The sequence below is a fragment of the Pholis gunnellus genome (genome assembly GCF_910591455.1).
Source record: "Pholis gunnellus genome assembly, chromosome: 20".
NCBI lineage: Eukaryota > Metazoa > Chordata > Actinopteri > Perciformes > Pholidae > Pholis > Pholis gunnellus.
Genome location: NC_136547.1, coordinates 19714838 through 19726856, shown reverse-complemented (window position 1 = coordinate 19726856; position 12019 = coordinate 19714838). Strand labels below are relative to the sequence as shown.

General features: G+C 42.1%; 2 protein-coding genes across 2 annotated transcripts in view; one reads left to right on the top strand and one right to left on the bottom strand.

The window, feature by feature from the left end:
- The window catches only part of LOC306712075 (uncharacterized protein), a 33195-nt gene that overhangs the window by 8528 nt on the left and 12648 nt on the right, over window positions 1-12019 (bottom strand). Inside the window, exons 9-17 of the mRNA XM_079181175.1 lie at window positions 11379-11555; window positions 10508-10684; window positions 9638-9814; window positions 8296-8359; window positions 4620-4705; window positions 4211-4369; window positions 3803-3919; window positions 2845-2942; window positions 400-2179 (exon numbers count right to left, since the gene is read on the bottom strand). Of these exons, the coding sequence (XP_079037301.1) occupies window positions 400-2179; window positions 2845-2942; window positions 3803-3919; window positions 4211-4369; window positions 4620-4705; window positions 8296-8359; window positions 9638-9814; window positions 10508-10684; window positions 11379-11555 (2835 nt within the window). The remainder of the gene's footprint in view (window positions 1-399; window positions 2180-2844; window positions 2943-3802; window positions 3920-4210; window positions 4370-4619; window positions 4706-8295; window positions 8360-9637; window positions 9815-10507; window positions 10685-11378; window positions 11556-12019) is intronic.
- Window positions 5162-9625, top strand: LOC306712216 (regulator of MON1-CCZ1 complex-like). Its single transcript, XM_079181391.1, has 9 exons — window positions 5162-5246; window positions 5467-5543; window positions 5909-5993; window positions 6153-6245; window positions 6346-6450; window positions 6704-6772; window positions 6852-6939; window positions 7058-7195; window positions 7292-9625. The coding sequence occupies exons 5-9, from the start codon at window positions 6400-6402 to the stop codon at window positions 7369-7371; spliced, it is 426 nt and encodes a 141-aa protein (XP_079037517.1). The 5' UTR covers window positions 5162-5246; window positions 5467-5543; window positions 5909-5993; window positions 6153-6245; window positions 6346-6399; the 3' UTR covers window positions 7372-9625.

The following is a 12019-nucleotide window of genomic DNA, read 5'->3' as shown; positions in this document are numbered from 1 at the left end:
TGACTGTAAAATACTGCTACATGTTGTGATGAAAGCTCAAACACAACCTCTAAAGTCCTTCATTTGTTTCACCAGGTTTGCATGTCGCCTCCATCACCCAAAGGAAGATAAATAGAGGAAGAATGATATCAATATAAAATATAACAATCATGAGGAATAAATAGAATAACTGTGTTCATTAACTTCACAGTGAAAACTAAACCAACTGAAACTGAAACATGTTTTCACTCGCAGCATTTCAAACATCAAGAACATCTGTGATGAAATATAACTGAATTATAATTTAGTATTAAACAACTGGAACACTATTTTAAGAATATGAATTTCATAATGTCTATATTAGAAGAACTAAACTACTGATCTACACTGATTCATCAAGTTAATCACATCTGGACTTACTGAGCCTTTCTGCAGTTCCTCACAGCTGGAATCAGTCTCCATCGTCCCTCCTGTGATGTGTTGTACTCGTTCAGGTTCAACTCATCCAGAACCTCCTCTGACATCTGCAGCATGTAGGCCAGAGCTGAGCAGTGGATCACTGAGAGTTCCTTCTCTGATCTGTTCTCTGACTTCAGGAACTCTTGGATCTCCTGATGTACTGAGAGCTCGTTCATCTCCATCAGACAGTGGAAGATGTTGATGCTTCTGTCAGGAGAGATTTCATCAATGTTCATCTTCTTCAGGTTGTTGATGGCTCTCTGGATGGTTTCTGGACGGTTGTCTGTCTGACCCAGCAGGCCTCCTAAGAGTCTCTGGTTGGACTCCAGAGAGAGGCCATGAAGGAAGCGGACAAACAGGTCTAGGTGGCCATTTTGACTTTTAAGGGATTTCTCCATGGCTCTCTTCAGGAAGTCCTCCAGAAGTGTCTTCCCCAAGATAACCTCCAGTACCTTTGTGTTCCTGTTTGTGAAACAGTGGAACATGTAGACTGCAGCCAGAAACTCTTGAACACTCAGATGAACAAAGCAGTAGACTGTTTTCTGGAAGATCACACTCTCTCTTTTGAAGATCTCTGTACAAACTCCTGAGAACACCGAGGCCTCCGTGACATCAAGACCACACTGCTGCAGGTCTTCTTGGTAGAACATGATGTTTCCTTTCTCCAGATGTTCAAACGCCAGCCTCCCCAGCTTCAGAAGAACTTCCCTGTCAGCCTCCGTCAGCTCCTGAGGACTCGTCTCATGTCCCTCATGGTACTTCTGCTTCTTCCTCTTTGTCTGGACCAGCAGGAAGTGTGAGTACATGTCAGTCAGGGTCTTGGGCAGCTCTCCTCTCTGGTCTGTAGTCCACATGTGGTCCAGAACTGTAGCAGTGATCCAGCAGAAGACTGGGATTAGACACATGATGTGGAGGCTCCTGGATGTCTTGATGTGTGAGATGATTCTGCTGGACAGCTCTTCATCACTGAACCTCCTCCTGAAGTACTCGTCCTTCTGGGGGTCGGTGAAGCCTCGTACTTCTGTCACCCTGTCAACACATGAAGGAGGGATCTGATTGGCTGCTGCAGGTCTGGAAGTTATCCAGACGAGAGCCGAGGGAAGCAGCTTCCCCTCGATGAGGTTCGTCAGCAGCACGTTGACCGATGCCTTCTGTGTGACGTCAGACACGACCTCATTGTTGATGAAATCCAATGAAAGTCTGGTTTCATCCAGACCATCAAAGATGAACACAACTTTACAGACAGAGAGCTTCTCTGCTGGGACCTTCTGTAATGTTGGATGGAAAACACGGATCAGCTCGAGAAGACTGTACTGCTCATCTTTGATCAAGTTCAGCTCCCTGAACGAAAGCAGAACCACCAGACTGACATCTTGGTTCTCCAAACCCTCGGCCCAGTCCAGAGTGAACTTCTGCACCGAGAAGGTTTTTCCAACTCCAGCGACGCCGTTCGTCAGAACGACTCTGATGCGTCTCTGTTGGTCAGCTGAGGCTTTGAAGATGTCGTGGCACTTGATCGGAGTGTCATGGAGGGTCTTCTTCTTGGAAGCTGACTCCAGCTGCCTGACCTCATGTTGGGTATTAACCTCTTCACTCTGTCCCTCTGTGATGTAGAGCTCAGTGTAGATCCTGTTGAGGAGAGTTCCACTTCCTGTTTCATCACTTCCTTCAGTCACACATTCACATCTGTTCTTCAGACTGATCTTATGTTCATCTAAAACCTCCTGCAGACCACTATCTCCTGAAACAGAGAAACCAGAGAGAACATATAAAGAAGATATGATATCGATTTGACTAAAACAATCAGTGAACAATGAAATCAGGCTGATATCTGAACCTACAAACGGGGACACGTGAGTGAAAGTAACTTTCAGTTAGATTCAGTTAGAAGCTACTAAAGTAGTGAGATGTGAACACAGAGAGCTTTCTCTCTGGTCACCAGCACAGACAGTGTTGATCCAGTCAGTGTAGCTACAGACGTGGCTTTGGTTTGAGGGAGGAGACCGTTATTGAGAACATTACATCAACTATGTGTTGATTGTTCTTATTTCCTGTTTTGTTGAGCTGTAGCCGACAGACAAAGTTAATAGAGCGACTGTTAAAAGTCCAGTTATGAACGACGTGGATCAAAGATGTGTGTCTGTGTTTTAGTTGTTATAAATACATTCATCCTCACATTGAGTTCATATTCCTCACACAGAGCCTGTTGGTTATATTGCCCGGATCGATCTGCTCTTTGAAACACACCGCGGCTCCGTCAAAAAACAGACTAGGACCGTCTATGAATCAATGAGACCTTCTTCCTTTGTGTGTTTACATCCTTCAATCCAACAAGTGTCTCTGTATTAAAACAACACGTCCTGTTTCCAGACATGAAGACATCAGCAGAGAAATGGACAGTCTTACTTTGGACACTTCTGGTCTCACTGGCTGTCTGCAGTCCAGCTCTGGTTCTGGATCTGGACGTCAGCTCCTCCTCAGAATCATGACTCCTCTTCTTCTCTCTGTAAAGACATTTATTTAGAACTAAAATGATTTGTTGGTTGTTGATGAAAAACATCCAGATGTGGACTAAAGTGTGTAGAAGCTCAGATGTTCACAGAGAACAGTTAAAGTGTTACTTTTCTCTTTGAATTCAGCGTTCAGTCTGTCATGAAAATGTTCTTTTATTGAAACTCTCCTGCTTTCATGAACTCTAATCAGCTGCTTTTCCTATCAGGCTGTCTGATGAAACATTTAGTGATCTGTCTGTAGTTTGTTTAGAACTAACTCAACACTTCCTGCAGCTCCTTCACAGTAAAAGTCCTCCATTAAAGAGAGCTGATCATGTCCTTTACTGTGTCACAGTGTCTGTGATCAGCTCAGCTTGAGTTGGTTGTGTTTGAACTGAGGTCAGAAGAGGTCTACATGTTGTGGTGGACCAACAGTCTAACACACAGCATGTAACAGTGGAGTCTCAGGTTCAAGTCCACACACTTTCCTTCTTCATGTCTGTTTTCTGTCACTTTCTACTGTCAACTATCAAATGAAGGATCAATTCAAACGTGATGAAAACAGAAGAGCTCCAAATGCACAGTTGACCATTTCCTGTCTGGTTTTTGTCAGCAGAGAACTTTTACATCAGTTCTGCTCATGATGTTTGTTCTAGACCTTCAGGATCAACATCTGGAGGAGAGAGTCTGAACTCAAAGGTCCACTTACTAAAGATTTAAAGCTTCACACTGAAAGCTCTGAATCTGTAGGAAGTGAACCTTTGAGCTTCATCTCATGAAAATATAATATAAATCTTTGAGCAGAACATTTAGTCTTCATCCTCAATGCATCATCTTCATCAGGTCAGCTCACAGTAAAAACAGTCTCTTACTGTGTGTCTGAGGGTCCAGGTTCACTACTGAAGCCTGGAGGTTCACCTCTGGACCGATCACTCTTCATAGACAGACAGATGGATCCTGGAGACTCTGCTCTCTGTCTGGACTGAACTCTGCAAACATCAAGATGATTTTATTCAGAATGAATCTTTGATAACAACAAAGACATTCAAGTAGATCTGAATACACAAACTACTGTTACTGCAGATATTTAGAAGCTTTTAAAGTTTGTAGTAGTCCTCTTAGATTACATCACAGCTTTTCTAGGTGACTGACAGCTGTCACTGCTACTAAGAGGAAGAACCTCAAACTCAACTCAAAACCTCTAAATCTACAGAGAACACTGTCAGAGGTACAGGAACTGAAAATGACTCCTATGAATGAGTTAGTAGAAGTTCTCTTACTGTGAGTCTGAGGGTCCAGGTTCTTTACTGAAGTGTAGAATAAGACTTTTGGACTGATCACTCTTCATAGACAGACAGCCGGAGACTAGAGACTCTGCTCTGTCCTCCTCTTCCTCCTCCTTCGTCCTCTTCCTCTTCATCTTCTGATCTGAAGTCAGTCTGAGAGTAAAACAGTAACACTGACTGTGAGAGAGCAGACACAAGAATCAAGAGAAGAGAACAGGAAGTAACACACCTACACACACACACACAGTACAGCAGTACGTACACACACACACACACATGCACACACACACAGTATAAAAAAAGCAGACGTTCACTCTAACATGTGTGTCCTCCACAGTCCACAGGAGAAAAGTGACTCACACACTTTGACAGTAAAACAATCACATGTTGGATCAACACTCACGCTGCCTCAGCCTTCAGCTTCTCTCCTTCTGCTCTGTGACTCAAAATGGAGTCTGAACTTTCTGATAAACACATCAGGGTTCCTCCCTGTTCTCATGTATCTGGATCACATGATCACTGTAGCTCCGCCCCTCTTCATTTACAGGAAATCAGCTGAGTTCCTGTAGAAGTGTGTGTGTGTGTGTGAGCTCACACAGATCCTCTTTTTATTACGATGTGTTTATGAGCGTCTCTCTCGGCTTGAACAGGTTGAATTAAAATGAGTTTTGGTCAAAATGTTGCTGCATTATCTTCATGTTTAAATCATGAACATGAATCTATGAGAGCTTTCTGTGTAAAGGTTTCTGTTCCACACTGTGAGGAACAACAACACAGATGAACATCAGCTGCTTCATGTTCCTCTGGATCTGGAGCTTTGTGTGTGACAGGAGGACGTGGACTAAGGTGAACCACCGATCATCTGACCCTCAGACCCTCAGGAGCCCCCCAGGTCTGGGTCCTGACCCTCTGACCCCCAGTGTTCAACACCATCATCCTGGAGATACTCCAACCCAAACTCTCCCAGCTCACTGTGCCAGCCTCCACCTGTCAGTGGATCACAAACTTCCTGACAGACAGGACGCAGCAGGTGAGGCTGGGAAAGATCACATCCAGCACCCGGACCATCAGCACTGGACCCCCCAGGGATGTGTGCTCTCCCCACTGCTCTTCTCCCTCTATTCATGTATATATTAGTTTGACTTTGTGTTCAGAGTTATATCATTATACATCATATTATTGGATAATATAGAGTCATATAGTCAGTGTAAAATGATTGTGTTTTTTTACTCCCTGTTTTTTGTCTGCAGGTGTTCGCGGTGCGTTCAGGTGGAGCCACAGGTGTGGTGGTCAAAGGGCCCGACGACAAGAGCAGCGTTGCCTTCAGGTACGCCCGCCTGCGCAGGAAAAATCTGAAGTGATTTAGAGATGAGACGAATATTAATATGAATACATCTGTGATGCATTGAGGGACGTTTTAACTCTTTTTATTCACAATTTATTTGTTTGCCTTTTCATCACAGAGAAACTAAAACATAGAATAAAAATAATAATAATAATTTAATTAAATAAAAATAAATAAATAATAGAAATATAAAATAAAGGATTGGAGTGCTTTGTCTCCTCAAAAGCACTTTAACTTTTTATGGCCAATGTGCTGACAATAATCATAGATATTAATATATAACAATAATCATTCATACTGATCACTGTATGATTATATTATGTATGTTTGTGGTGTTTTCTCCACAGAATGGACGATAAAGGAGAAGTGAAGTGCATCAAGTTCTCTATTGGAAATAAGATCTTAGCGGTTCAGAGGACTTTAAAATCGGTGGTGAGTTTGAACAGAACGAGACGCTTCTTATTATATTAACAATAATAATAATAATAATGATCATAACCGTGTGACGTAATGTAACTTATTTTAAAGTAGCGTGTGTGTGTGTGTGTGTGTGGTCTGAGGACTAACTCTTGATGTCTTGTTCTTCTTCAGGACTTCATCAACTTTATACCCGACTATCCGCACACAGAGTTCACTCAGGAATGCAAGGTGTGACATTATCTTCAGTTCCAGATCACCGTGCAGGTAAAACTGATCAAACTCATCTTCACCCGTTTTATATTAAATGTAGATATAAAAGGTGACGTCGTCTCCTGATTAAATCAGACGGTTGTTTGTGTCTCAGCATTATTTGTACGAGTTGGTGATAAAGACGCTGGTGCAGCACAGCCTGTTCTACATGCTGCACCAGTTCCTCCAGTACCACGTCCTCAGTGACTCCAAACCTCTGGTGAGTCCAAACCTCCACCCGGAGCTTCTGCTCCCGTTTCTCCTCAAACTCACCAACTTAATGAGACTCAACTAAATGTTCATACGATGGAGTTAAACTATCTGGAACGAGTCCTGAACCTTTCATTGTTGGAAATAAACAAAGATATCATTAAAATAAAGAGCTTAATTCATAAAAGGGAAACAAGGAAAACCTGAAATATACCATGAACTCATGAACGTCTCTTTATTAATGACCTTTCCTTTGTGTTCAGGCGTGTTTGCTTCTGTCTCTGGAGAGCACGTATCCTCCGGCTCACCAGCTCTCACTGGACATGTTGAAGGTATCACACAAAGCGGCTTCAAGAGAAGACAAACTTTATTTAAATCTCGTGGTTTTAAACATAGTTTTGTGTTTTTAAGCGTCTGTCTACGGCCAACGATGAGATCGTGGAGGTTCTTCTGTCGAAGCAACAAGTTCTGGGAGCGCTGAGATTCATCCGCAGCGTCGGTACGTTGACGCTTCATCTAATCTCTTAAAGTAGAATCTGATCACTTTAACTGAACTAATTATAAGGAAGCTCTGATTGGTCTGGGTGGATGATTGCGTAACCCTGCCCTGGTTTCAGGTGGCCACGACAACGTGTCGTCCAGGAAGTTCCTGGATGCGGCGCGACAGACCGGAGACCAGATGTTGTTCTACACCGTGTTCAGGTCCTTCCAGCAGAGGAACCAGCGGCTCAGAGGAAGTCCTGGATTCAACCCCGGTGAGAGGAAACTGATCCGAAGTCAGCTCAGTGTTCAACTCTGTAGGACCGACTGACCGTGAGCTTCAGTAACCTTCTGCCCCCCCCCCCCCACAGGAGAGCACTGTGAGGAGCATGTGGTTCACTTCAAGCAGCTGTTTGGGGATCAGGCTCTGATGAAACCGTCCACCGTGTGAACCAGCAGGACCAGAACCAGACTGACTGTGTTCAGAAGAAGACCAGCACAGGGAACAAATCACCATCATCACCATCATCATCATCATCATCATCATCACCATCATCACCATCATCATCATCACCATCATCACCATCATCATCATCATCATCATCACCATCATCATCATCATCATCATCATCATCACCATCATCATCATCATCATCATCATCACCATCATCACCATCATCATCATCACCATCATCATCATCATCATCATCACCATCATCATCATCATCATCATCACCATCATCACCATCATCATCATCATCATCATCATCATCATCATCATCATCACAGGTTAAACACACTCGTATCAGTCCGTCTCTCCGTTTGTTTATTAAAATAAATTCTGACTTCACGACTATATTCCCAAACCATTAAAACTCCAAAAATATTCAATATTTACACATTTATTTTATTATAAAAGTATTAAAACTAACTTCACTCTCAGAATATTTAAACTGCATTTCCTAAATGTGGGGTTATTAGTAGTTTAAATGAGTTAAAGGTGCTAAATTTAAAGCGTTTCTCTTGCCTCTGAACACATCAACGTGCACTAAATGGTACGCAGCCGGCCGGCTATGTGAACAAAGACAACACACACACACACACAGAGACTTCTTCCTCTACTCTAGCAGACATTAGTCCTCTATATCTTCACACAGATAATATCTGTCTGCTGCTATAATAATGCTCTGAACATTACATTTAGCAGCTTTAATGTTTGAGGATCCTGAGCTGCTGCACGTCTCCGTGCACATCAGAAACACGGACTCTGACACAATCACTTCAAACAGGAAGATCAATAAACAGGTCTTCATAGGTTTCATGAATCAGAATATGAAACTGCTGTTAATATAGTTTGATGGTGAAACATGCTCACTGTAAGCGGATCAGGTGACGCGTCACCTTTGGTGAACCGGACCACGAACCGTATGACGGGTCGCCTGTACGAATGTTTTGTACATAAGACGTGAATAATGTGTTTATTTTCTATGATGATGAATTCATTATTGTGTAACTAATAATCTCACGTTTCTAAGCTCTGAACTGTGTGAAGAAATATTGTGAACGTGTTCAGCTAATAAAGGGTTAAACTACAGTCGTGTGATGTCTGTGGTCCGTACATCCTGCAGTGTGATCGGTTCACATCAGAACACAAGTTTACTGACGGGAAGTGAAGGCATCAACACAACTGAGGTCAAAGTAGTCGAACCTGTCGGAGAAAGTCATAAAAGTCTTAGTCATTTAAATACTTGTTAATCTAAATGTCATGTTTGCATCACTACACATGAGATGTGAACGTGTAACTGAAGCAGCAGTGGAACATTTATTGATCTATGACATGGTGTCTCTAGAGATGAATCACACTTCAGTTCATGTTGATGAGAAACTGATTCATTGATCTAAATGTGCTTTAATTGAGGAGCAGCAGGAATGGAAGAGTCCAGATCCTCTGATGATCCTCTGATCAGATCCAGAGGATCACAGAGATGATGGTGGACTCAGTCTGAGTGAGATCACTTCCATCTGAGGAGAGAAGAAGAAGAAGAGATGAACGAGTGTTTGCAGAGACTCCCTTCATCAGCTGTCAGTCAGTGATGCAGCTCATCCAGTAGAAAGAGCAGCAGGACTTCAGTCCTTTCAGCTCTCATCTTAACGTATTGGAGTGAACACACTGAGCTCCAAGCTCACACACCTGCAGACACTTTGGACATCAAGTCTGTTCACTCTGCACATTTCACTCAAGTACACAGTGGAGATAAAGAGCTGAGGGTCCTGAACGCATCACGACTGCAGAAACAGAGAGGTGTTCACTGCTCACTGTAATGATGGGTTCAAAGCTGATAAAAACCACAGTCTCACTGACATTTGAACGTCTCATCTCTTTGAAATATTCCAATGAGAGAGAACAGATCAGATCAGATTGATGGATGAGGACCACTGTCTCTATACATGTTGAGATGCTGTCAGCTGATGAACAGCGGTATTTCCAGCAGACTTGAACACAACAACAACAGTCGTCTTCACATCAACTCAAACACATGATCACAACAAGCTTCTGGCTCGTCTGATTGGCTGACTTTCTGTCCAATCCTGAAGCCTGTCAGCGTTCTCCTCTCACAGCTTCACTGAGAAGGTTGGAGGTTTACAGGAAATACTGGATCAGTGTTTAGTTCAATACTGCTGGAACCAGCATGGACTGAGTCCAACCCTCTACTGACCTCAGAGTCTCCAGTCTACAGTGTGGACTCTCCACAAGATCACACAGCAGCTTCACATCTGAATCCTTCAGGTCGTTGTTACTCAGATCCAGTTCTCTCAGATGGGAGGAGGGGTTGGACTTCAGAGCTGAGGCCAGAGAAGAACAGCTGATCTCTGACAAACTGCAGCTCCTCAACCTGAATAAAGAATAAATGATGAAGATAAGAATCCATTTATAATCCAATCAGATGTGTTCATGTTGTAAATGTGTAGCTCAACATGACTCTGTCCTCATCAATGAGCTTTTCTCTTTGTCGTTGTGTTATTGTGGATCATCATCATGTCAGCCTTCTACACACATCATCCAAATGTCACCACAACATTCATCACCTATTGATGTCAACACAGATGAACACCATGCTGCTGGTCTCAGTCAGGTCTGCAACTAGAGGATCAAGACTATATTGATCCTTTAAACAGCTGTTTTATGAAATATGACTCGATGTGTGTGTGTGTGTGTGTGTGTGTGTGTGTGTGTGTGTGTGTGTGTGTGTGTGTGTGTGTGTGTGTGTTCAGATATTATTTGTGAAAACACATTTAAATGAACAGAAACCAAAAGAAATATTTCTATTCATCAAGTAAACGTCATCAATATAAAACAAGTATTAGTTCAGAGGATCTTCTGTCTACAGATGTGACCATTGACCAACAACTAGAAACATTCATTTACTTTAACAACTAACAGTGGACATGTTCTACAGGTTCTTTAAGAGAACATTCTTTTGTCACTGCAGAATAAAATTAGTTCAAGAAACATGAAAATATGAATAAAAACTAATTTACAACTTTATGGATGTAAGTTGTGTTTTTTCATAAATTACTGAACTGACCTCAGAGTCTTCAGTCTACAGTGTGGACTCTCCACAAGATCACACAGCAGCTTCACTCCTGAATCCTTCAGCTTGTTTCTACTCAGATCCAGTTCTCTCAGATGGGAGGAGGGGTTGGACTTCAGAGCTGAGGCCAGAGAAGAACAGCTGATCTCTGACAAACTGCAGTTCACCAACCTGAATAAAGAATAAATGATGAAGATAAGAATCCATTTATAATCCAATCAGATGTGTTCATGTTGTAAATGTGTAGCTCAACATGACTCTGTCCTCATCAATGAGCTTTTCTCTTTGTCGTTGTGTTATTGTGGATCATCATCATGTCAGCCTTCTACACACATCATCCAAATGTCACCACAACATTCATCACCTATTGATGTCAACACAGATGAACACCATGCTGCTGGTCTCAGTCAGGTCTGCAACTAGAGGATCAAGACTATATTGATCCTTTAAACAGCTGTTTTATGAAATATGACTCGATGTGTGTGTGTGTGTGTGTGTGTGTGCGTGTGTGTGTGTGTGTGTGTGTCCTAAAGATCAACATTAATGATCAGATATTATTTGTGAAAACACATTTAAATGAACAGAAACCAAAAGAAATATTTCTATTCATCAAGTAAACGTCATCAATATAAAACAAGTATTAGTTCAGAGGATCTTCTGTCTACAGATGTGACCATTGACCAACAACTAGAAACATTCATTGACTTTAACAACTAACAGTGGACATGTTCTACAGGTTCTTTAAGAGAACATTCTTTTGTCACTGCAGAATAAAATTAGTTCAAGAAACATGAAAATATGAATAAAAACTAATTTACAACTTTATGGATGTAAGTTGTGTTTTTTCATAAATTAGTGAACTGACCCCAGAGTCTTCAGTCTACAGTGTGGACTCTCCACAAGATCACACAGCGGCTTCACTCCTGAATCCTGCAGGTTGATTTCACTCAGATCCAGGTATGTCAGATGGGAGGAGGGGTTGGACTTCAGAGCTGAGACCAGAGAAGAACAGCTGATCTCTGACAAACTGCAGCTCCTCAACCTGAATAAAGAATAAATGATGAAGATAAGAATCCATTTATAATCCAATCAGATGTGTTCATGTTGTAAATGTGTAGCTCAACATGACTCTGTCCTCATCAATGAGCTTTTCTCTTTGTCGTTGTGTTATTGTGGATCATCATCATGTCAGCCTTCTACACACATCATCCAAATGTCACCACAACATTCATCACCTATTGATGTCAACACAGATGAACACCATGCTGCTGGTCTCAGTCAGGTCTGCAACTAGAGGATCAAGACTATATTGATCCTTTAAACAGCTGTTTTATGAAATATGACTCGATCTCTATGTGTGTGTGTGTGTGTGTGTGTGTGTGTGTGCGTGCGTGCGTGTGTGTGTGTGTGTCCTAAAGATCAACATCAATGATCAGATATTATTTGTGAAAACACATTTAAATGAACAGAAACCAAAAGAAACATTTCTATTCATCAAGTAAACGT

Bases quoted from the DNA above. Each gene is read 5' to 3' on its own strand.
- LOC306712216 (XM_079181391.1), top strand. From the start codon at position 6,400: ATGCTGCACCAGTTCCTCCAGTACCACGTCCTCAGTGACTCCAAACCT. The intron at 6,773-6,851 runs GTATCACACAAA...TGTGTTTTTAAG, and splicing joins TCTCACTGGACATGTTGAAG to CGTCTGTCTACGGCCAACGA. The intron at 7,196-7,291 runs GTGAGAGGAAAC...CCCCCCCCACAG, and splicing joins AAGTCCTGGATTCAACCCCG to GAGAGCACTGTGAGGAGCAT.